Source organism: Pteronotus mesoamericanus, unplaced genomic scaffold (genome assembly GCF_021234165.1).
Source record: "Pteronotus mesoamericanus isolate MK-2021 breed Mesoamerican mustached bat unplaced genomic scaffold, CSHL_Meso_final contig_657, whole genome shotgun sequence".
NCBI classification, from domain to species: Eukaryota; Metazoa; Chordata; class Mammalia; order Chiroptera; family Mormoopidae; genus Pteronotus; species Pteronotus mesoamericanus.
This window is the reverse complement of record NW_026555229.1, coordinates 3,615,716-3,641,618: the sequence shown is the minus strand read 5'-3', so window position 1 is coordinate 3,641,618 and position 25,903 is coordinate 3,615,716. Positions and strand designations below refer to the sequence as shown.

The following is a 25,903-nucleotide window of genomic DNA, read 5'->3' as shown; positions in this document are numbered from 1 at the left end:
CCGACATCAAATTATACTACAAGTCCGCTGTCATCAAAACAATCTGGTCCTGGCATAACAAACACATAGATAAATGGAACAGAATAGAGAGCCCAGAAATAAACCCATGTCTCAACAGTCAATTAATATTTGACAAAGGGGGCAGGAGCATACAATGGAGTAAAAATAGCCTCTTCAATAAATGTTGTTGGGAGAACTGGAATGGTACATGCAAAAAATGAAACTAGACCACCAACTTACACCATACACTAGAATAAACTCAAAATGGATACAAGACTTAAATATAAGTCATGATACTATAAAAGTCCTAGCAGAAAACACAGGGGGTAAATTTCAGATATCCCACGTAGCAATACTTTTACCAATACATATCCTACAGCAAGAGAAATAAAGGAAAAAATAAACAAATGGGACCACATCAAATTAAAAAGCTTCTGCAAAGCTAAAGAAACCATCATCAAAATGAAAACGGAAACTGACCATATGGAAGACATATTTGTCAATAATACATTGGACAAGGGTTTTATCTCCAAAATATATAAATAACTCATTCGACTCAGCACCAGGAAGACAAATAACCCAATTAAAAAATGGGCAAAGGACCTGAACAGACACTTCTCCAAGGAGGACCTACAGAGGACCCACAGAGGACCCAAAGGCATATGAAAAAATGCTGCCCTGGCTGGTGTGGCTCAGTGGATTGAGTGCCAGCCTTTGAATCAAGATCACTGGTTCGATTTCCAGTCAGAGCACATGCCTGGGTTGTGGGCCAGGTTCCCAGATTGGGGCATGCTAGAGGCAAACAATCAATGTATCTCTCGCACATCAATGTTTCTCTCCCTTTCTTTTCTCCCTCCCTTCCTCTCTCTAAAAATGAATAAATAAAATTCTTTTTAAAAACAAAAAACTCAGTATCATTAGCCATCAGAGAAATGCAAATTAAAACCACAGTAGGATATCACCTCATACCTGTCAGAGTGCCATCATTAGTAAATGAACAAGTGCTGCCAAGGATGTGGAGAAAAGGGAACTCTAGTGCACTGTTGGTAGGAATGCAGACTGGTGCAGCCACTGTGGGTTTTCCAGTATGGAATTTCTTCAACAAATTAAAAAATGGAACTGTCTTCTGACCCAGTGATTCCATTGCTGGGAATATACCTTAAGAATCCCAAAACACCGCTTCAGAATAACACATGCACCTCTATGTTCATAACAGTGCTATTTACTATAGTCAAGGGTTAAAAACAATCTAAGTGCCCATCAGTAAATGAACGGATTAAAAAACTGTGATACATTTACACAATGAAATACTACACAGCAGAAAGAAAGAAGGAATTTCTACCTTTTGCAACAGCACGAATGGAACTGGAGATTATTATGTTAAGTGAAATAAGCCAGTTGGTGAAAGACAAATACCATATGATCTCACTTATAAGAGGAATCTAATGAACACAATAAACTAATGAGCAAAATAGAACCCAGAGACATGGAATCATGGAAGAGACTGCCAGTTGACAGTGGGGAGGGGGAGAGAGAGGGAATGGTGTAAAAAAGGGGGACGGACTAGTCACAGAACACATATGAAAGGCCTGCGGACATGGACAATGGTGTGGGGAATGACTGTGGGAGCAGGGGGTGAGCTGGGTGGAAGAGGGCAAAGGGGGATAAATTAGGACAACTGTAATAGAATAAACGAGAATAATAATAACAAAAAAAAAGAATAAAAAGCCTTAGGTTACATGGCTGCTGGCTGCTCAGCCAAAGTATTACACGGTGTCCAGACTTTGGTAAGGTCACCAAAAGAGCACAGTCTGCGTGCTCCTTAGCACTGCAGCTAACTTGAGTCAATTAGTTCAACATAACAAGTGTTTACTGGATCTAGCCACTTGGGGTACAGGGACAGACAAGAACTGCCGGATCACTCTGCCTCCCACATATCCCTAAAATGCATTTACTGCTCTTCATTGTCGATGCTGAGACCCAAGTTCAGGCCACCGTCATCTCTCTATTGGAGTATTCCAATTCATCTCCCTTTCATTTTTATTCCTCTCCATTCCATTCCCTACAATGCCACCAAAATAAGCTTTCTTTAAAAGGCATTTCAGGCCATATGTTCTTCAAAGCCTTTCAAAAGCCTTCCCTCTGCCATTACAATAATGTCTAAACCCCCTAAAAAGGCTCAGCAGCCTCAGCCTGATCTGCCTTTCCAGTCATATAGCTCACTGCTAACTCACTAACAGTCTCCACTGCAGCCATATCAATCTACACAGAATACCATAAGCAGAGTATGCTGTCGTCCAGTGGGAAACTACGCTCAGGTCTGTCAGGGAAAAAAAAAAAAAAATCCCAATAAGCATTAAGAAAACTCAAATTATGGGTGTAGTTCTCCAAAGCCAACAGCTTCTTAAGGCCAATTATTGACAACTGTGGTCATCTAAACAAGTATTTCCTCTTCTGGAAAGGAAGAGTCAAAAATACAATAGCACTGCTACAGGAATAAAGGTTGAAACATAACCTCCTTGAGAAAAGGTACCAAAGCCTCCATGTCCTCATACCTATTATTACCTGGCACATATTGGCTGCTCAATAAGTATTTGTCCAATGAATGGATGAATGATCAAGTAAACAGGACATAAAAAATTATGGAAACAAAACAACCCAGAAATATTAAGGGGACTAAGCATGTGTCCCAATTCTAACAAAAAAAGATTCAAGGAAAAAGTGACTAGAGGTTTCTGAAGGGTCTTCTTCATTCTTATGAGAGCATGGAAGGCCTGGTTCTCTCCGACAGAACATGGATGAGGATGCATGCAGCCCTTGTTGCTGTTGGCTGCTATTTTGCAACCATCAAGTAAACTGACACTGTGGACAACCAAGACAGAAACTCCCATCCTGACGTTAAGTGTTGAACTCGTGGTTCTGCTACCTCTGGACTTCTAGTTACATGAGCCAATAAACTCTCTTACTGTTTAAGTCAGTTTGACTGTTACTTACAGCCCAAGACCTCCTAACTGAAATACATCTCAAAAGCAACAAAGAGATACATCTTCATGTTGAAGATGATGAGCATAACATATCATCATTTCATTTTATAGCCTAATCAGAAACTAAACTTAAAGAAAAAGCAAAATGAAACAGTTATAAAGAAATGCAGACCTTCTACGCAACTAGTAAGGCATTAAAACTATATCAAATAATTCAGATGTATTTTCTGTGAAGAAAGGTATAATTCAGACCTCACTGGATGGAAATGACAGATTAGACTTTACAGAAGAACATAATGAACAAGAAAGCACAGTAACACAAAACTTCCAGAAAGAAACACACACACACAAAAAAAAATGAAAAAAAAAATGAATAGAGCATCATTATGTTGGGGAAAAACTTCAACATGGCTCGCCCTGGCTAGTGTGGCTCAGTGGATTGAGTGCCGGCCTGAGAACCAAAAGGTCACTGGTTCAATTCCTGGTCACAGCACATGCCTGGGTTGTGGGCCAGGCCCCCAGTTGGTGGCTTCCAAGAGGCAACCGATCAATGTATCTCTCACACATTGGTGTTTCTTTCTCTCTCTTTCTCCCTCCTTTCCCCTCTTTCTAAATAAATAAATATTTTTTAAAAAACCAAAACTTCAACATATCTCAATATTTATGTGCTTGGAGATGTCAAAGATGAAGTGGGAGTGCACAGAAAAAGTTGTTGAAGAAATGATAGTCAAAATTTGTCCAAATTTGATTAAAAACTATAAATTCATAGATTTAGGATTCAACAAATCACAAGCCCAAGCATCATGAAGAAAACTCCACCAATGAAAAATTTTAATTGCTTAAACCTGTGATAAAGAGAAAAATCTTAACAGCCAGAGGAAAAGGACACATGTACAGAGAGAACAAATATAAAAACGACCACAGATTCCTTCTCAGAAAGAATGCAAGCCAAAAGACAGTGGAGTATCATCTTTAGAGTAATGAAAGAAAACTAATCAACCTAATGAGCAATTCTTTTAAAAGGAAAGCAAAATAAATACTTTTTCAATCATATAAAATGAAAGAATTCATCAATCACAGACTCACGCTACGAGCCATAGTAAAGGAAGTCCTTTAGGCAAAAGAAAAATGGCAGCAGATGGAAATATGAATTTACACAAAGGGATAAAGAGGCCCAGAAATAGTAAATATATGTATTTTTTCCCTTATTTTTAAAATCTCTTTAAAAGCTAATTGAACGTTTAAAGCAAAAATAAAAATAATATACAGTGGCACTTACATAGAGAAATAAAGTGTATGACAGCAAGAGCACGGAGGCCAAGGGCAAAGGGACAAGTTCTCCCACTGTGTGTGCAGAGGTATGATATTACTTGAATGTAGACTATGATAAGTTAAATATGTGTACTATAAAGGCTAAATCCTAAAACAGTCACTAAAAAATTAAAAACAAAGTTATATCTAATAAGCCAATAAAAGATAAAATGCAATCATAAAATATGTACTCAATTCAAAGAGAGAAAAAGAGGTAAAACAAAGAACAGAGATGTAACAAGCAGAAAAGAAATAGCAAGATAGATTTAAACACAAACATAATTGATAATCACACTAAATGTAAATGGCTTAAACATTTCAAATAAAAGGCAGGCATTGTCAGATGGGCTAAAAAGCAAGACTCAACTAAATGATGCCTACAACAAGCCCACTTTAAATATAAAGACACAAATAGGCTAAAACTAAAAGTATGGAAAACCATCTATTGTGCTAACACTAATCTAAAGAAAGCTCAAGTACCTATATTAATACCAAGCCAGTAAATGTCAGAGCAAAGCATACAATCAAGGATAAAGACAGTCATTTAATAATGATAAAAAGGGTCAGTTAATCAAGAGTACATAACAACCCTAAACATTTATGCACCTAAGAAGTTAGCCCACCAAAACAAGAAAAAAGAAAAATACAAACACAGCATCATCATTCCTGATTCAAAACTGAAAACTATCAAGATCTTTATGTAGTAAGTGGCATTCAATTTTACTAATAAAAGTGCAGTATTCCCCAAAAGGGTCAAAGGTAGTAATGTGTTAAACAGCTTATCAAAATACTTATGACTTCAGTGAAAAGCTAATCAAAATAATCTAAAGCTGACTCACCTTTCATATTGCCTATCTCGAGGTAATGGAGCACCCCAATGTCGAAAGTCCATGATTAACATAAGTAAAAGGAAACAGGATATGAAGAAGAGTCCTAGGAATGCCACCCGCTGACGGGAAAATGGGCTCACTGTAGGCACAGTAAAGTACCAGGAGGCTGGGCAGAGGTAGGAAAAACTAATCCTGAAATGATACAAACATTAGTAAGAAAAGTCTCTACAACTGAGTACTAAAAAATAGCTATTAAACTAGAGTAAAGCCCTTCCTAGTAAAAGCAAAAATTCATGCCAACAGAAATTTAAATCTTTTAGTCTCAAACGTTAGAAAAAGAACTATATGGTACGTGATGCTTCTACCATATAAATCAGAAAAGCTTTAGCTAATCTTTTTCCAAGTCTGTACTTTGGGGAACAATTCAAAGAATTAATCTTATTTTAATGAAAGGATTACTAGTCTCCCTGAGCAACCTCCTAATATTGAGGAACCAGACTACTGCAACCGTCCCAAAAGAATGCTGTCAAAAAACTGCATAGTCGGAAAATTTATTCAAATGTTTTAAAAAATACTTTAATAGGTAATATATGCACATCACTTTAAAAAATCTAACAGTTTAAAAGGATATATGGTGGGAAGTGTATCTTTTGCCCTAACCCAACCATTTCTCTCCTAAAGGCAATATTACTACTCAGTTTATGTATTTTTCCAGGGATATTCCATGCATACACAATCACAGAGATCTATCACAATTGGTAATAAATCCGTGTGTGCATATATCTCCATTCCTTTGGTTTTACACCATAAATATTGCTCTGCATCTTTCCCCAGTTACTCTATTTGACAACTGTCCCATATCCACAGATCCATATTAATATTTCAGAGTATTATTACAGTTTATGGATAAGTACATTCAATTGGGAAGTTCACTTTCTGTATTGATTCAAAAGGACCTCAGTCTGTTTCAAAGTTCATTGCAAATATATATATTTGTTTAATCTCCTCAAGGGGTACCTAGCCTCACTCAAAAGGAAATATGAAAGAATGTTACAGTCTAGCCCTATCCACCTGAGCCCCGGGTTATGGGCTGGCTACTTTTGTTGTGTCTGCCTTCAAACGAATGCAACTTTGATCTTTGCATCCATGTGTCCAGATGCAAAGTCCAGATGCAGTCCTAGAGCAATCTTCACTTGTAATAACCTCCCAGGGCCCTCAACCTGCTTGCCATCCCCCACCGAGCCCCCAGCTGAAAAGAAAGTGCACAGCCTTACCTAGCCATGGGTACCCTTCAGTGGTCTCGCCTGTCACCTCCTTTTCCTTTTGCCCTGAGAAAGTGGTCTCCTTGTCCCAGGCATCTCCTTCGCCTGGAAAGAGTTGGTTGGGTTTCAGGCTCACCTCCAGCAATGCCCACAAGACCAGACCTCCAGGGGAAGGCCACAGTGCCCACGCGCACCCCGAACTCCCATTCCAGATACGTCCGCTCTCGCTCCTGGGGCCCAGCGGACCCTAACCCGGCTTCCCAGGAGCGAGGCGTTCTCGAGGGCCAGTGATGTCCTCGAGGAAACGGCAGTGCCCAGGTGGCGGGACTGGGGTGCCCCTTCCTGGTGCCCCTTCTCTTCCCATCCCTCCCGGCCCCGCAGCCCTCCAGCACTTACACTCACCGGTCGAGTGGCCCGCTGGCCCCTCCAGCACCTCTCCGCTCCGTCCACTGCGACTGCCCGCAGTCTCTAGCTCAGCCGGAAGGAGGCCTGCGCCAGCGGCGGCGCCACGTCCCCAAGGAAACCGCAGGGAGCCAATGACTGACAGGGGACCCGCAGAGAGGAACCCGCCCTCACCCAGCCAGAGCCACCATCGAACCAGCTTCGTTGGCTGCACGTCCGTCCATCAGTTTGGCCAATCCCCAAGAGTGTTCGTCTTCTAATGCCCGCCCCAGGGTTTCGAGTGCGTCCAATCCGGAAGGGCGTCGTGCCGCGGCTCCGCCTGAAGGGGCTGGCTTAAAGCGCGCAGGTGAGCGGTGTGGTGACACCCGCGGGTACGCAAAGACCCCGGGGTCCACTGCCTTCTCGGCTGCATCAATTCTCCGCCGGCTGCTTTCTCCGTAGCCGCTTCCAGGTCAGAGCTGCCCCAGTGGGTGGGTCTCGGGGTTTCTGCGACAATAGTGCGTCCCTTACCCACAGCCTGTCGGAGTTTTTGTGTACACCAACCCTGGCTAGCAGAACGGCAGCTCTCCCACCTTAAACCTTTCCGGTAGCCTCCCGTACTGATGCCTCAGCTTCATTGTTGTGTCCCGTGAGAAAAACAAAAATTTGGGACAATGACATCTACACCAAAGCGCTTAGATCCAATCATTCAATATTAATTGAATGTCTACTGTGTGCCAGACATTGTGAGCATCTATGTTCCTGCCCACCTGGACCTTACAGTAATACACACAAACGTAACGTTTCCTTAATGTTGTTTTTCCTCCTTGCTTACGCAAGCTGTTTCATTTCCAGGAGGGAGCCTCTCGGAAAGGATCAAGTCCAAGTCCTTACAAACGTGGCACATAGATGGCCATACACGAGCCATCAGTGCAGCATCTTTTGCCTGCTCCTTACCTCCGTTATTATGCTCCAGCAATGCTCTGGTTTCTACCCTCCTAGGTTTTGCTCATTCTGCCTCCCCCCACCCCCAACTGCCTTGAATATCCTCTGACTTTTAGCCAGACCAACTCGTACCTATCCCTTAACACTCGGCTTAAGCGTCGCCGCTTCTAAAAGTCTTACTTGACCTACACCCCCTTTACATATGCCTGTTGTTTCACTCGCCACATTAAACTACAAGTATATTTATGTGCCTGTCTGTCCAAATGACAGAATATCCTTGAGGGCAGGGACTGTCTGCTTCCACATCAATGCTGGGCACTGCCTGGCACATAAAATCACTAATATATAAGTGAACAAATAAGTGCGGAATTAAATGAATACAACCCAGATGAGAACAAAAACAGGCTATTTATTACACGCCTGCTATAACAAGGCAGTCAGATGCCGCCACTCGTGGCCAGCAGACTCAAAGGGTGTTAGGGGAGCGGGAAAACTAAAAATGAAAAAAAAATGCGGGGAGGAAGGGAAGTTTCATATATGCTCTGACTTGAGAGTATTAGCATGAGGAAGCTAGAGGCAGACTAACAAGAAGCAGAGCATCTTACGTATTTGTGTTGAGGGGAGCATATTTGGCTGTTTCTAATTGGTCCTGAGTTGGTAGAGGAGGGGCAAAAAATAAGGAAGCAGACCGTCATTAGCCAGTCAAGAGGTCTGGACTGATTGCTGCAGAGGTTGTGGGTCAGAGTTCTAATCGGCATGTATGGTCTCACCGTTGTCTAGTTTATATATTCACTCTTACATGACTACAGTTGATCCTTGAACAACATGGGTTTGAACTGCATGAGTTCACTTGTACATGGATTTTTTCAATCGATATGTACAGTACTGTAAATGTATTTTCTCTTCCTTATGACTTAAGTAGTTTTCTTTCCTCTAGTTACTTTATTGTAAGAATACAGTATATATTACATATAACATACAAAAAATATATTAATGTACTATTTATGTTATCTATAAGGCTTCTGATCAACAGTAGGCTATTGTTAAGTTTTGAGGGAGTCAAAAGTTATATGTGAATTTTTGACAGAGCAGGGTCAGTGCCCCTAAGCCCCATGATATTCAAGGATCAACTATATTGTTTCTTCCTTCTGTAACCCTCCCAACCTAATTGGCTCTCTAACTTGCCTTTCTCCCTCAATTCTCAGTCCCTACAGTTTTTCAAGTGTTATATTTTATCTGGACCCCCAGAAACCACATTGATTAAAATAGTTGCATAAAGTTAGGATTAACCACAAAATCATACAAATATCAGGTATTTTTATTATTCCACAGCGCAATTCAGTGCCTGAAACAACATGGACATGGAAAACAGTCAACAAATATTTTGACTTTTTAAATAAAATTCTTGAAGTTGCCTGCCACCTGTGCAGTTCTAAGTCTTAAGCTATGTGTATTTCAAACTCCAGTGTTCCACCAAATGGGAGTTGTTTTCATGCGAATAGAATTCCTATTTATGTTTTAAACAGTACTTAATTCATATGGTTTATGAACTATATTAACCTAGAACTTGAAAGTGCATTGAAACATCTAATTTACACAGAAAAGAAGCCTGCATTTAATTTCAACATTTTCTTTTTTTAATAATTATATTTTTTTAAATATTTTATTTTGGATTTTAGAGAGAGGGTACGAGAGGGAGAAAGAGGGGACAAGAAACACCGATGTGAGAGAGAATGTGAAAAACATTGGTTGGCTGCCTTCCATATGTGCCCTGAGGGACCGCACCCTCAACCCAGGCATGTGCCCCAACTGGGAATCAAACTGGTGACCCTCTGGTTCCCAAGAGGATGCCCAACCAGCTGAGCCACTGCGCCCGGAGCTCAGCACTTTCTCCTTACAGTTTTTTGTCTGCCTGGTTTGGACAATACTTCCTTCAATAAGTCCATATGCCCTCAGGTATTTGTAAAGCATAATTCTTTACAAAAGCTTGCAATGTTTATCTGATTAACGGCTCACAGGGCTAAGTTCTGAGGTTTCCAGACGGCCAAAAAAAAAAAAAATACATATATGGGTTGAGATCATTTCTCCATCTCATTTGCTGTAACTCAACATGTTGAAACAAATTACAGAAATCCATATTTCAAAACAAGTTTTTAACTGCTTTTTAAAGGCTTGTCTACAATTACATTTGTAATTTTCTCTGGAAGTTCTTGACTTTACCTAGCCCTGAACAAAATCAGCCAAACTAGTCCCACACTAGATGTCACTTGTCTGTGTTGCTTTATTTCTCTCATTAATTTTCCTTCGCTCCACACTCTATCATGCCCTAATCTCTGAAGGAGTTTAAGTAACGTGGTCTTCACTCTCCCTTGCAAGTTTACTTGTCTCTCTTCATGTGTCTTAAAGGTACCTCATTGTCCAAGACCAACCTCATTGTCTCTTTACTTTCACCTTATCTACCCAAACCTCCTCTATTCTTATTATCAACTTTGATTCAATACCCTATGATTCACCCAAGCAGAAATCTTCAAGTCATTCTAAAATCTCTTCCTTCTACTTCCTTTCACCATTCTATCCAATTAATTATCTGAGATACTAAAGTCATTACTGTTCTTACTTTTAAGTCACTCAGATCAGGGAAATGTTGCCTGTGGTCTTCTAACTGATAATGTGACTTACAATGCCTAATATAATGTAGCCCCCATTATCTTCCAAGCACCCCAATAGGTATTCTTACCCACATCCCTGACATGTTTACAGTTCTCAGAATTATGCCTTTTCTCACTTCTGAGCCGTTGTACTTGCTGTTACTTCTGCATAGATGACTTTGTTTCATTCATCTACCAAATGAACTCCTACTTATCCTACAAAACTGAGCTCAAAGACACCTCCTCTGTGAGGTGTCTTTGAGCTCCCCCAGTCTGCTCAGGTGCTTCGCCCTCTCTGCTCTTATAACACTTTGCTCATGTATACTTCTATTATACTTCTATTGGCAAGAACAATTGATTTATAAGCTGACAGCCGTTTGAGTGGACCTATTTCCAGTTGGCCTGATAGAACGACAGAATATCTAGGTTTTAGAGGGGAGGCGGGAGCAGGTAATGGGGGGAAGAAGGGGAAGGGTCATCAAGAAACATGTATAAAGGACCCACGGACAAAGTCAAAAGTGGGTAGGATTGAGGGTGGGAGGTGGGATTGGGTGGGGCAAGGGAAAGTGGTGGCAGGAAAATGGAGACAACTGTACTTGAACAACAATAAAAAAATAAATTTTAAAAAAATCTAGATTTTAGATCTCAATTAGTATGTTTGGTCAGAGAAAGTGAGATCCCCTGGGCTCAGCCTAAATGAGAGCGGTTTAGACTAAGGTGCTTAAATTATTCCGCATAACAAAATCCAAGAATTTTGAGCATTCCCTTTAGAGGCTGGATTTGGGGAGCTCTGGTAAGGAAAAAAAGAGAGATAAAAGAAAAAGGACCTGTGTGTAAGGTAGTGGCAGACAGAACTGAAGAGAAGGGCCTGTGAAAGATTCCCTGTGTTATTTGTCTATTGTTGCATAACAAATTAATGCCAAAACTTGGGGACCTAAACAAACAAGCACTATTATCTCTCACAGTTTTCATGGGTCAGGAATTTGGGAGTGGCTGGCTCATGGTCTCTCACAGGTTGCAGTCAAAATGTCAGCTGGGGTTACAGTTGTCTAAAGTATTAGCTGAAACCCAAAAACATACTCATACTTCCAAGATGGCATACTGCATGGCTCACAAGTTGATGCTGGCTCTCGGTGGGAGGCCTCGGTTCCTTTTTGTGTGGGGCACTCCCATGGATGTTTGAGTGTCTTTGTGACATGGCATGTGGCTTCTCCCAGAGTGAAGAGAGAAAGAGGGAGAAGGGGAGAGAGAGAGACCCAGGTGGAAGCTCTAGCCCTTTTATGACTTAGCCTCAGAAGTCACATCTCTTTCTATCTCTCTTTCTGCCCTCTTAATGGTGAGCATTTAAATCCTGGCTGATTCTCTCAAGGGCATCAACAATCCCAAAAAGAGAGGCAAACACCAGAATCTAATTAGGCCATGCTCCGAAGTCATTGCCCAATTTCTAACTGTGATGGTGAAGCCTGGTTACATTGGTGAATTTGAAATCACTGATGAGCACAGAGCTGGGAGAATTGTTGTGAACCCTATAGGCAGGTTAAACAAGAGTGGAGTGATCAGCCCCAGATTTGATGTGCAACTCAAAGATCTAAAAATAAATCGTTGAACAATCTGCTCCCATCCTGTCAGTTTGGTTCCATTGTAATGACAACTGAGGTGGGAATCATGGACTATGAGGAAGCAAGAGGAAAACATACAGGAAGGAAAATCCTGAGATTCTTTTTCTAGGGATATAACACATACATGCAAATAAAATGCCTCAGTGGGAAAAAAAAATCACATATCTTTAGTTCTGCCACATATTATTTGCTAAAAGCAAGTCACTAACTCTCAGCCCATATTTAAGGGATGAGCAATTAGGCTGTAACTTTTGAAGCGAGAAGTATCAAAACAAACAATTTGTAGACATTTTTAAACCACCACAGTGCCCAAGGTGAAATGGCCAAAGAAATTTCAAATAGTAGTGTTGACATTGAGGGTTTAATTCTGATTCTGTGCTATGTCATAATCCTTCCCATGGCCCCCAAATTTTAATAAAAATTTGATAACACTACAGCCGTGTATTAGAGAACATTGAGGAATGAAGGATAGCAGTACAAAAAGATGACAACAACTGGGGGAAATGAATGAACAAGTAGCACAGCTGAAAGTTTGACAATCACAGGAAATTAGTAGTCATTCAGAGAAGTGAGAGGCCATGCTTTGGAAGTACCAGCAGCAGGGGCAAGGTGCAGTATGGAAACTCTAAAATGCTCATAGTACCTGGAACACAGACATGAGAGAAAGATGTTGACCCCTTCTCTTAGTATCCATTCTAATTTTGTTCTGGTGTGGGTACCTACCCCACCAGTAGCTCATGCGCTTTTGAGGATTCTGACTCCACCCCTGCCTCTAGGAGTGAGACATGTAAGCAAGGCGCAACAGAGGCAAAATTCCATCCCTTGACCTCATCTCTTCTTCTAGGAGTGAACATAGAGCTCAATTTCAAATAAAGAGACATTTCCTGAGGCAAAAAAAAAGTGTGTTTGCTTTTTTTAGAGAGTGTATTAAGGAGTAATTTCCTCTCTCTTCCTTCCTCCAGTCCCCAGATTCTTAACACGGTTAAGCCACTGAGTCAGACCAAACCTGAATTTCATTTTATGTCTGGGCATCCAATTATTTGAGCTAATATCTTTTATTAAGTAAATATGAAATGAGTGCTAGTCTTTCAAGTTTTTATTTGACAATTTTCACAATCAAAATATAGGGGAAAAACCTACACTTGATACTATCTTTCAACTACCAGGCTGGAAAAATTAAATTGTTTTATAGTGCACTATGTTGGTAAAGGGGTAAAAAATACTCCATTCTTCCAGATGCTCAGGTCCAAAATTGTGAGTTATCCTTAATCCCTCTCTTGCTCCCAAGTCCACATCCAGTCCCTGAGCAAAGTCTGTTGGCACTACCTTAAAAATGTATCCAGAATCCAGCCATTTCACTAAGCTCACTGCTACCAACCTGGTCAAAACTACTACCATTTCTCACTGAATTATTGCAGTAGCCTCCTAGCTGGTCTTTCTGCTGCTACCCTTATGCCCTACAGTCTATTCTGAACACTGCAATCTATGTGATCCTTTCAAGTGTAAACCAGATGGTGTCACTCAAACGCCAGTCTAGTTGCTTCTCACCTCAGAGTAAAAGTGCTAGTCCTCATAACAACTTACAACATACACACCTCTTAACTCTCTAACCTCATTTCTCATTATTACTCCCTTTGCTCACTTTACTCCAGCTACATGGGCCTCCTTACTGTTTATAGAACATGACAGGTCCTCTCTTTAAGTTTTTGTAATTAGTGTTCCCTTCTCTGGAGATTTTATACACCTGCTCTCCCTGCCTAAAGCCTTGTTCTCTTACCTCCTTCAGTCTTTATTAAAATACCAACTTCTTAGTGAGACCCATTGCAATGTTGTGATTTATAAGAAATACAGCAACTCAGATGGCTCAAATGTATTTCTCAGATATGTTTGGTTTTCATTCACAGTTCTTGGCTCACAGCTCCCAAACCCCTTGGCATTTCCTGATGAGAGCAACAGAAGCGTCTCTTATGTTAATAAGGTGAATTTTGGATCCCACTCAAGGCTGGGAGCTGGTTGCCAGTAGGAATCAACCATTAGATAAGAGGATTGGAACAGTCTGTCCTACCTCTGACTTCAGGGAATGGGCGTAAGGCTGGAACCTGAATCACCGCTAATGGCCAATGGCTTAGTCAGTCATGACATATGAAAAAGGCAAAGCTCATTGGTCCTTTTTCAGAGAGTATCCACATTGGGGAACCAAAATGCTTCTGTGTGCCACCATGTGAAGCCCCAAGTTCCACAAGGACAGAAGCTCCTTCTTTCAGGACTTCGCTCCATATATCTCTTCATCTGTCTGTTGATTCATATCATTTAATAATCTTTGTAATAAATTAGTAATCTAATAATTAAATGGGTTCTCTTTAGTTCTGTGAGCTATTCTAGGAAATTAATCAAATCCAAGGAGGGGATCTTGGGACACTCTGATTTATAGCTGTAGTACAGGTAACAACCTGAACATGTGACTGGCACCCACAGTTGGAGGGGGGCGTTGGAAGCTCTAATTTGTAGCCAGTTGGTCAGAAGCACAGAAAACCTGGGTTTGCAACTGGGGTCTGAAGTGGAGGGTGGTCTTGTGGAACTGAGCCCTTTACCTGTGGAATCTGATTCTATCTCTGGGTAAATTGTGTCAAAATTGAGTTGAATTCTCGGACACCCTGCTGGTGTCCTGAGAATTGCTTGTTGATATGAGGAAACCTACACACACACATTGGAATTGGGTCCAGGAACCCCTTTTTATCCACCCTAATGATCCTACTTAAAATTATAACTGTCTTTCCCACTCACACTTCCTGTATCACCATTTTCATTGCCCAATCACCATTTTACTTATTAAATGGTTATTGTCTGTCTCCCTGCGACTACAATTTACTCTCCATCAGAGCAGGAACTTGGCTCTAAAAATGAATAAGGAAGCCCTTTATGTATAAGAACATCTCAAAGAAATACTGTTAAATAAAAACTGACAGTTAAGGAAAAACCTTGTATCACATATAAAAATTAACTTGAAATAAATCATAGCCCTAAATGTAAGGGCTAAAACTATATAACATGTGAAAGAAAAAAAAAGGAGAACACCTTAGTGACCTTGGGTTTAACAAAGATCTCTTAGGCTCAAAGGCAAAAGCAAGATCCACAAAATAAAAACATAATAATTTGGTTTCTATTAAATCTAAGATCCGTTCTTCAAAAGACACTGCTGAGAGAATGAAAAGATGAGCCACACACTGGGAGAGAAAATATTTGCAAATCACAAAGCTGATAAAGAACTTGTGTCAAGATTATAAACCGTACTGTCAAAACTGAATAATAAGGAAAAAACCCTAATTATAAGTTGGGCAAAATACTTACACACCTCACCAAAAAAGATACACAGATGGCAAATAAGCACATGAGATGGTCAACATCATTAGTCACCAGGGAAATGCAAACTAAAACTACAGTGAGTTACTACTAATACCTACTAGAATGTCTATAATCGAAAAGACAGGTAATAATTTGCCAAGAATGTGGTGCCATGTGCTACATGTCATGAGAGCCCTTAAGCAGCTCTCTGGAGATGCCCACATGGAGAGGAACTGAGGCCTCCTGCCAACAGCCAGCATCAACTCGACAGTCGTGTGAGTGAGCCATTGTGGAAGTAGATTCTCTAGCCCCAGTCAAGCCTCCAGAAAACTGTAGCCCCAGCCAACATCTTGACTAAAACTTTATGAGATACCTAAAGCCATAACCACTCATCTAAGCCACCATCAAATTCCTCGCCCATAGAAACTGATAATGAATGAACGTTTATTGCTGTTTTAAGCCATGATATTTTCTAGTTATTTGTCCTGGAGCAGTGGATAACTCATATAGAGCCACATAGGAGTAAAACTAATAATATATACATTGGCTGGCATGTAGTAATCCATTCATAAAAGTTAGCTGTAATCGTGGCTGTATAGTACATGCATGTCCTTTTTCACCAGTGATTTCAAGTTTCTTAAAAAGGAGAAGTACAACCCATTCCTTTTTTTGATACTCTCTGCCTCTCCTCATCCTTCTCTGCCCCTTAGCACATTGCTGGGCCCACATATAACAGAAGCCCAGTAAGTAACTCTCAAAGGGAAGGAATTAAATCCAAATATGAAACAATTTACCTTTGTCACTGTGAGGATAACTTTCCATTTCCTAATGTATCTGATTATCTCCCTTGTTGCAGTCAATGTAAATGCCTGAGCTCTTACACGCTGGTTTGTAATGAGTAAGCTGTAAAGGCAAGAAAAGACTAAGAAGTGAAGAGGAAAGACCTGACTGATTAGAAAGAGATAATGATGATACGGCGTCACAACGCAGTGACCTGGGTTGCCTGCCCTGGCAAATACCTAAGGCCCTGCTGCTTCCAACATAACAGATATGCTGAGACAAAGGCATAGGGCCCAAATGAAAGAACAGATCAAAGCTCCAAAAATAGAACTAAGTGATTAACAGATAGCCAACCTACCAGATGCACAGTTCAAAACACTGGTAATCAGGATGCTCACAGGAATGGTTGAGTATAGTCACAAAATGGAGGAAAAAGTGAAGGCTATGCAAAGTGAAATAAAGAAAAATATACAAGGAACCAACAGTAAAGGGAAGGAAACTGGGACTCAAATCAACGATTTGGAGCAGAAGGAAGAGATAAACATTCAACCAGGACAGAATGAAGAAACAAGAATTCAAAAAAAATGAGGAGAGGCTTAGGAACCTCTGGGACAACTTAAAACGTTCCAACATCTGAATCATAGGGGTGCCAGTAGGAGAACAGGAAGAGCAAGAAATTGAAAACTTATTTGAAAAATAATGGAGAACTTTCCCAGTCTGGCCAAGGAAATTGACTTCCAGGAGATCCAGGAAGCTCAGAGTCCCAAAGAAGTTGGATTCAAGGAAGCACACACCAAGGCACATCATAATTACATTACCCAAGGTTAAAGATAAGGAGAGAATCTTAAAAGCAGCAAGAGAAAGGGAGACAGTTACTTACAAAAGAGTTCCCTTAAGACTATCAACTGATTTCTCAAAAGAAACCTTGCAGGCAAGAAGGGGCTAGAAAGAATTATTCAAAGTCATGAAAGGCAAGGACCTACACCCAAGATGACTATCCAGCAACCTATCGTTTAGAATGAAAGGGCAGATAAAGTGCTTCCCAGCTGAGGTAAAGTTAGAGTTCATCACCAAGCCGTTATTATATGAAATGTTAAAGGGACTTATCTAAGAAAAAGAAGAAGATCAGAAATTATGAACAGGAAAATGACAGCGAACTCACAACTATCAACAACTGAACCTAAGAAAAACAAAAACAAAAACAGACTAAGCAAACAACTAGAACAGGAACAGAATCACAGAAATGGAGATCAGAGTGGAGGGGGAGGAGGGAGAAAGGGAGAAAAGGTACAGGGAATAAGAAGCAGAAATAGTAGGTACAAAATAGACAGGGGGAGGTTTAGAATAGTATAGGAAATAGAGAAGCCAAAGACCTTCTATGTATGACCCATGGACATGAACTAAGGGGGGGAGGGGAGAGGAATGCTAGTGGGAGTGGGGGTGCAGGGTGGAGGAGAACAAAGGGGAAAAAAGAAGAAAAAAAAGAGGCAATGAAGAAATGAGCATTGGATAAGACAGAAGACCTTGTAAAAGAGTCAAGGATGCACCTGTAGTAAAAAGAGTAAAAAATGGGAATAGGACATGAAGAACAGCCAGGAAAATCACAGAGATAACTCAGGGTTTCAAGGTGCATGGACTTGAGTCCACATTTGTTGCCATAATTAGTTTTTTTTGTCAATGATGTTGTTGATGTTTGCTGCCTCCATAACCCTGGCTAGTTGCTTTGAGAATACATCCTACATTTATAAAGAATTCCATAACATGGAGCATTAAAAATATGTAACAACTATTTAGATAATTAAGCCAAATCTCATCCTCTGCTGATAGCTTATCTTATTTGTATGTCAAGGACAACAGAGATTATTACATTATTTAAGATTCAAGGAAAGTTTTGTAATGCTAGTCCTTTTACTTAAGGTATTAAAAATATTTCAATCTATTCTTTATTATACAAAGTTTATACAATAATTGTATAAACTTCAGGCCACCTACCTGAAGTAAGGATATTATCATTAAAAGAAAAGAAGGCTTATTTGTGAGATAGTCCAAATTTGGTGTTCTGTCAACAAGTTGATTGTGCAAACAAATGACAGGGAGTAGGCATGTTCATCTTGGTTTCTAGCTTGGCAGTTAGGTAACATGATGGGATCGACTTCTACAATGGGTGGACAGGCAGTCATCAAGGAAAAATAGTTAATAATAATTATAATAATAGTAATAGTAAGCAACATTGAATTCTAACTTTATGCCTAATAGTGTAGCAAGAACTTATTCTTCTTCTGATTTAATCCTCAAATAATCCAGTGAAGTATATGTTATTACTATTACATTTTACAGAATAGGCGACCAAAATTTTGATCAAGTCATGAAACTTCGGCTACCTTCTGTTTCCTTCTTCATTCTGACATTTTCCAAGAGTCATAGCCAAGGCAAAAAAGGCAGGATGAGTCAGAGACATAAGGCTCTCTGTTGCTTCCTTTTTAGCATTTTAACTAACTCTATTTCAGTGGTTTATCACCCAGTAAGACAAAGTTTGTTAATTGTAAACAAAGACCCATCTCAATTATTTAGGTTATGTTCAAATACCTTAAGACTTTACAGGTGGTCAGATATTGGTATTGTAAAAATATTACATACAGGTTTTTAATTTCATTTCAAGATTTATACAAGTTTAAAATTATATACTTGACAGCATTAAAAAATCAAGTCACCATCTGGAGAAATTAATTATCACTAAATGAAACAGTTTCTTAAGGTTCAGGACATAGTATCCTACATTACTTTTTGGGGAAACTTTGTTTTACCAGGTACATAAGTAGAAGTTTTTAAGAGTGGAAATAAACTGGAAAAAGAGAGAAGGTTTTATATGACTGGTAGGTGCAGTGTAAAAATAATTATATGGGTGCATTATTTACAGAATTTGCAACATGCTTTTGCCCAGACAATGAAGATATAATAGAAATTAATAAATAACAGAGGGTTGGGAAGGAGTGGCAGTGAGATTTACACCCAAATAATGAATATAGACTTAGCATATTGGATATTTTTTTCTAACTGTACCTGTTTCAACTTAATTTGAGTGTGAAATGAACTGAAATTTCCTAATAGACAAAGAACCAATGAAGCTAAAGTAATTTTTCTGGATTTTTACCCATGACCCAAAGATGACACTATGTTTGTTTCTTAGGTAAATGAAAACTGGTACTTTACTTTGTTTTGTGTTGTTTTTTTTTTCTTTTAGAAATAAGATTCTATAGGAGAAAATTTAATAAAAAAAGGGTGGTGTGATTACAGTAACCACCGCTTTCCCACTTCCCCTCCCCCGAAAAAAAAAGATGTGCAAAGGGAAACTGTTTATTGCTTCAAGGTTGATGAAACTGAAGTTCCAAAAGAAGATAAGTCTTCAGTGTACCTCAATTAGATGTTTCATTTTTTTAAATAGCTTCATTGAGATATAGTTCTTATCCAGTAAAATTCACCAAGTACAATGGTTTTTAGTATACTCACAGAGTTGTGCAACCATCATCACAATATAATTTTAAAACATTTGCATCAACCATAAAGAAACTTGGTATCCATTAGTAGTCACTTTCCAGATCTTTCACTTGGTCCAAAGTAGATCTTTAAGTTTATGTGGGCAACCTGGGAGTTGTGACAGGTTTAGAGCTACTGCTTGGAGTTACAGAAGCATAGACTTCTGAGAGAATAATGAGATGCTTATTCAGTTCATCTGTTGGATGTTAGTCAATCTTTTGTTTTTTAAATTGAGGTGAAAGTCACAACATAAAATTAACCATTTTAAAGATGCTGATCTGTGAAAACTAAACACGTACTTGCCCTATACTTCTAGAAATAATGCAAGATATAAAATTGAGATCCAAGTTGAGACATGAGCAAATGAAGAGTATATTCCATAGCTCTTTCTTGTTTCTGACCAGGGAAGGAGCATTATACTTTGCAGCGCATTATTACTTCCCAGGATGCATTTCTAAAAATCTTGAGTATCCTGGTCCCAAGATAGATGACACAGACCTTGCCATCAATGTGTCATTTGAATAAGGCCCCACCACTTTTAATATCTAATTTTTTTTTCTTTGTTCTAAAGGGAATCTCCCTAAGAAACAATGTATTCTTTGATAGAAGTCAGGGGTTAGATTAGGTAATGTAAATTAAAAACCCACTGCTCCACTGTACTATATATGTATGCACTGAATACCCTACAGACTAAAATATCCATTCCTAAGGCCATGTTTTGCCCTAAGAGAAATATATGTAAGTCAGAGAAAGACTTGAAGTCTACAGCTGTACCTTGATTAGAGAGGGCAATGAACTATAACAAGATGAAGTATGGGTAAAGGCACACTTTTCTTTTGTAAGGTGGAAGAACAGACTGAGAAATGGGAGGAAGGAAAGGAGAACTGCTTCAACTGCCTTCTTGGGAAGATGAGTTTTAAGAAAGATGCAGAAGATGTGTAATAGCAAATTGAGTGGAATTTTCCCTACAGACCTCTTGGGAAGCCATCCTGTATCCATTCCTAAATTTGAAACTGCTTAAATATACAATATCTTCTCATCCCTTCAGTCCTCACTGATTGCCCCATCTCTGAATTTCTACAGCTCTTATGATCGATTCCTCATAATTTAGGAAGCAATTTTTCTTTAAGTGACTGTAAAGAGATCAGTCTTATTTTTATGTGTTATTGCTGAAATCAGTATCAGTCTATATGATAATCATACATTGTGCCTGGTCATGTACAATGGCAATACATTGAAAAAGAGTAATATAAGCTGGAAGGAGTAGTGGGGCCTGTTTTGGATCTTCAACAATGAAAATTTTGTTAAGAACAAAGAGAAAAATGCATTCTGGGAAAGAACATGTGTCAGGATATACTAAATCATCTGCTACTACAAGGATTCAGACTAACAGCAATTGCTTAATCAAGTTCTCTCATGTACTAGAACATGAGTAGTCCAATGGTACTATTGTTATCCATAAGACATCAGGTTTCTTCTACCTTTTGCTAAATGGTTGACATTTTCTGTGTATGCATTCTAGATGACAAGAGAGAAAATGAGGAAAATATTCAGAGGACATAATCTTTCCTATTAAAGGCAGAACCCACATATTTCATGTCACATTCACATCCCACTAGCCAAAACCTAGTCACACAGCCAATGCTAGCTGCAAGGGAAGCTGGGGATAATGTAGGCTTCATCTGGGAAGCCATTGGCCCAAGCTAAAACTTGGGGTTTTGATTACTAAAGAAAATAAATGAGACTTGATATTAAGACCACTAGAAGTTTCATAGATAGATGAAGAAAAGAAAATGACAGGATCTAGAAGGGAGAATGTAGAAAACAATTGTCCTAGGAACATAAGGGAAGAAAACAGTCTAGAGTACCTGGTTGAGGAGTTGCAAAGTAAGGGAAGCTATTGAGAGTTTAGAAAGAATATTACCAAGAAAGTTGTATCTTTGCCTGCTAATTTGTTTTTAGGAAGTTTTAGTGCTTTTGAGATGTAGGAATAGAGTGTGTGTAGATGTATTGAGAGGGGTATACCAGATAGTCAGAATGGATTAGGTCCTTGCTATTCAAAGTGTGATCCAGGGTCTCGCAGCAGCTGCATCATCTGGGGGCTTGTCAGAAATGCAGAATCTCAGTCTCCACCCAGACGTACAGAATTAAAATCTGCATTTTAGCAAATTCTTCAGGTAACTAATATCACATTAAAGTTTGAGAAGCAAAAGACTAGACTGTGCTATGGATGGAATAATCGTAAAATCTCTGTACCTTAGAAACAACAAATATTTACTTCTCATGCATACTAAAAGTCCATCTGGGATGAAGTAGGTGGCAAGTAGAGGCCTCTGCTTGTCATCCTCAATGGGCTGATGGAGCCTCCACCATTTGAACATCAACACTCATGTGGCAGGGTAAGTTAATGTGTGGCTTTCATGATTGTCTTACATTTCATTGGCTAAAGCAAATCCCATGACCATGCCTATCTTCAAGGAAGTGGGAAGAATAATCCTACCACATACCTGGAAGGAAAGGAATCATAATACTGGTAAAGGTAAGGGATCCCTGAGGTAGGGAGGCCTTTCAAAGAGTTATTACAATATAGATGTAAAGTGATCAGATACTAAGAAAGTATATCAATAGGAAGGAATAGGAGAGCATGAAAAAAGGAACGTTTCAGAATAATTCTGAAGAAGTAGTCAAAAGAGTTTCTCAGCTTTAGAGTCTGATTTACTAGGCAAATTGGGAAGACTTGCATGAATAGGAAAATTTTTGAAGGAATTGGTTGGGGTAGGAGTGGAAAGGCTGAGATTGGAATGGACATGCTGAGTGAGAAATTAAGGTGACTATTCACCTTCTGCCTGGCTTTCCAACCTCACCTTGTATCACTTCCCCCCTGACTCCCCAAGCTCCAGCTATGTTGGCCTTCCTTCTGTCCTTTTATATACCAGCCTGTTCTCACCTTAGGGTTGTTATACCTACTATTTCTTCTGGAATGCTCTTTTTCTGTGTCCATTGTGAGCTCCTACCTTTAACTCAGAACTTGACACTGTGTCATCGTCTCAGAAAGACCTTTCCTGGTCATATGAATGTAGCCAATCAGTCACATTTTATCACAACTCTCTATTTCAGTTACAGGCTTAGTACCTGATATTTTTGTTTGCCTATCCCCCTCCCCCCATTAAAAAGTAAGCTCCATGACCCCGCTTGTCTCAGTTGTGGAGCGGCCTTGGGTCTGTCTCCTCTGTAAATGGGTTCATGGCTGGTCCCTGACATTCTTGATAATGCGCCAAGGCCCACAAGGGGTTGCCATCAAGGTTTCCACCAGGCCACAAGATCATGGCGGCCATCCCTCCAGCGGCTCACTCATGACATCCACAGCTACTACCAGCACTGTCTGTTCCACTTCCAGTGACAGCTCCTGTGTAGGTGTTAGTGCCCTAGGAAGCCATGCCCCACCACCCCAATGCCACTCCAGGTCACTGGGAGGCAATCTTCTTTTTCAGGAAGTCCACTCTCCTGTTCATAGCCACAGTACTGGAGTCCCCAGAGCACTCAGAATCGCGCCATGGTCACCTGTGACCTGACTCAGGAAGCCACAAGGAAGCAGCCTGGCAGCCAGCACAGCAAAGCCAATGCTGGGACCCCACCCTGAGCGGCCTCCACCAGCCACCAGACTCCCAGAGGCCCTAGACTCTTTTGAGCCCCTCCCTTCTCCAATGGCCCCTTCTCCTTCTCCTAACCCCGCCACATTCCATAGACTAGGCAGGCTGACACAGGCAGAAGCAAAGTTGGGCTCTTTTATATCAAAACAGCAAAACACAAAAAAAGGAAGTTGAGAGAGCCCCACTCTTTGCTATCCAAGCCACACACAGTCTTCCCTACAACCCGTAACCTTGTCCCTTGCACCAAGTGGAAAATAAATGACATGCAACCAGCAAGAGAAAAAAAAAAAAGTAAACTCCATGAGAGCATGGAATCTATCCTGTACCACCAGCTTCAAGTACAGTGTCAGGCACAGTGTTGACAGTCAGTAAATATTAATTGAATGTCCACATGGAAATTTCAGTTAAAAAGTATGCAATAAAAGAAATACATATAGGGCTGTAATGAAGAAAACTGATTTGGAATGGTAAAGTTCTCTATGGTATTAAAGATGAACAAGGAGATTAAAGCTTTAGGAATATTGCCCCTCAGTGGGTAAAGCAGTGTAGGAGACTGAGATGTCTAAGAGGTAGGATAGAGTGGTTCCTGAAGCTAGGAAAAAGTTTCAGGGAGAGATGGGTCAATAGGAGAGGGCAAGTGTTATCTGTCAGAAAAGATGGGAATAAGAAAAAAAAAACATCGGATCTGGAAAGGTCATTTGCAACCACTGAAGAAAGGTATAACAATGTAAGGCTTTAGAAGAGAAAGGACATAGCAGGTATAAATCACTCATAGTTGAATCAGGAGCAGTTTGGCTGTAAAGAGAAATAGTACTCTAGCAGGATGAGCTGTTTCTTTTTGAGACCTATTCAGTTCCAAGGGAAATGAACTAGAGAGGAGGGAAGACTGGACATGCTCTGGAGGAGGGTTTCTTAACCTGAGATTAAGGGACTCTTAAGGGTCCACAAGTCACTTTCAGAGACTGCAAACTCCGAAATTACATGCGAAATTTCGTGCGTGCATAGCGGTGGGGGGTGGGAGGGGTGTGGGGTGGGGAGGAGACAAGGATTTGTAACTTCATTCTAAAAGGTCGAGACTCAGAGGTTAATAACCACTGCTGAAGAAGAAGATAGTGGATGAGGGTTTTTGCTTTTTTTAATTTTGAAAACAAACAAAACAAAAACCTGGAGGCCCAGAGAAGGGTTAAGTTTTAGAGAGAAGGAAAATCTCCTGCTTATCTAAGGAAAAGCTATAATCAGAATGAAAATTTCACAATGGCATTATCAGCGTAGTAAAATTAGGTAGTAGAGACAGCGGGAAGCAGTGGGGAGGTTTGCGCAATCACGCTCCAGTGAATGGATGCCGGGAAGATCCGAGTGGGGAAAGTGCCTGTTACTCAACCGAGGTCCCGCAGAGGTCCTGTGCACCGTCTCGGCCCAGGAGGTGTTGCTCAAAGCTGGGAATTTTGGGTACTGTTTTTTAGCCAGTGAGAGCCCCTCAGACTCCAGCCGAACCTCGAGGGAGGGAGCGGTCTTTTAAAGACCGTCATCACCGGGCGAGGTAATTCGCATCAGAGAGTCATCTTAGGGACCAGCTGTACGTCCGAGCTTCCTCATAGTTGGTAATTTCCCCGTTTGAGCAGCTGCCCTCAGTCCGGCCCCTCCACCTGCTGACATCTCAGAATCATCCTACCCTATTTCGACATCTCCCTTTCCTGCCTCCAGCTCTCCGCCTCGAGGGCCCATTGATAACGGGCACCCGGGGAAATCGTTCATTCAACATCGAGTTACTGGGTGACTGGATGCAAGCTCTGTGCGGGGCGCAGGGGCTTGAGGAATACCGGGCCCTCAGCAGTCAGCTCGCGCGCGACCTGAGGGCGGAGGGCAACACTCCAGAACCAACGGGAGTCTAATGGGCCGCCACCCTCATGTCGCAACAGGTTCCGGAACAGATCTGCGGGCCATGCCAGTGGAGGTCCCGCTCAGGCCGGCTCCACCTCACGCCAGCCCGAGATCCCGCGGGAACAAAGCTCTCGGCCTAGAGACCCGTGCGTCTCGAGTTTGGGGCGGGCGCTGGAGCGTGGATCCTAACGGTAGAGCAGTCAGCAGTTCGACCTTGAGTCCTGGCACTGCTCCCCAAAGCGATCCGACGCGCCGCGCCGATACCTTCACAGACGCCTGTCGGAGGCCCAATTCCGGCCTCTATCTTGCCGGGGCGCTTCGCTCTCTTTTCTGTAGCCAATCGGATCCCGGCGTAGCTGCGGTCGAGTATCAGGGGTGGTTGAGCCTATCAAAGTTCAGCTTTAAGTTTTACAGGTCGGCCAATCAGTGGCCAATAAACAAGAAGCTTCCAAGATCAAAGGGGAAGGGGTGGGATCTCAGTGGTAGCAACGCCGCGGGGCGGAAGAGTGACAGACAACTTCACTAATACCGTAGACATATTTTTTTACGTAACCAAAGGGGCTGGGCTAATTTGGCGGCGGCACCAATGACTGGCTGGGAGGCGTGTCCGCGGGGGCCAAGCGGGAGCAGGAGGCCCGGGGCTCTCTGGGCCGTGCCTGAGGCAGACGCAACGGGGCCGGGGGGCGGCGGCGGCGGCAGCGGCGGCGAGGGTGGGCGCCGCAGCTGGCCCGGGTGG

General features: G+C 41.1%; 1 protein-coding gene and 1 pseudogene across 2 annotated transcripts in view; one reads left to right on the top strand and one right to left on the bottom strand.

The window, feature by feature from the left end:
* Positions 1-6,859, bottom strand: part of ENTPD7 (ectonucleoside triphosphate diphosphohydrolase 7) — a 39,752-nt gene extending 32,893 nt beyond the window's left edge. The window contains exons 1-3 of one of the 2 annotated variants that reach the window (XM_054581341.1): positions 6,790-6,859; positions 6,400-6,492; positions 5,135-5,317 (exon numbers count right to left, since the gene is read on the bottom strand). In XM_054581341.1, the coding sequence (XP_054437316.1) occupies positions 5,135-5,317; positions 6,400-6,407 (191 nt within the window). In that variant the 5' untranslated portion in view covers positions 6,408-6,492; positions 6,790-6,859. The remainder of the gene's footprint in view (positions 1-5,134; positions 5,318-6,399; positions 6,493-6,789) is intronic. The other variant, XM_054581342.1, reaches the window with a different exon arrangement.
* Positions 6,860-11,682: 4,823 nt separating this feature from the next.
* LOC129077283 (40S ribosomal protein S15a-like) lies at positions 11,683-12,089 on the top strand (annotated as a pseudogene).
* The last annotated feature ends 13,814 nt before the right edge of the window (positions 12,090-25,903 follow it).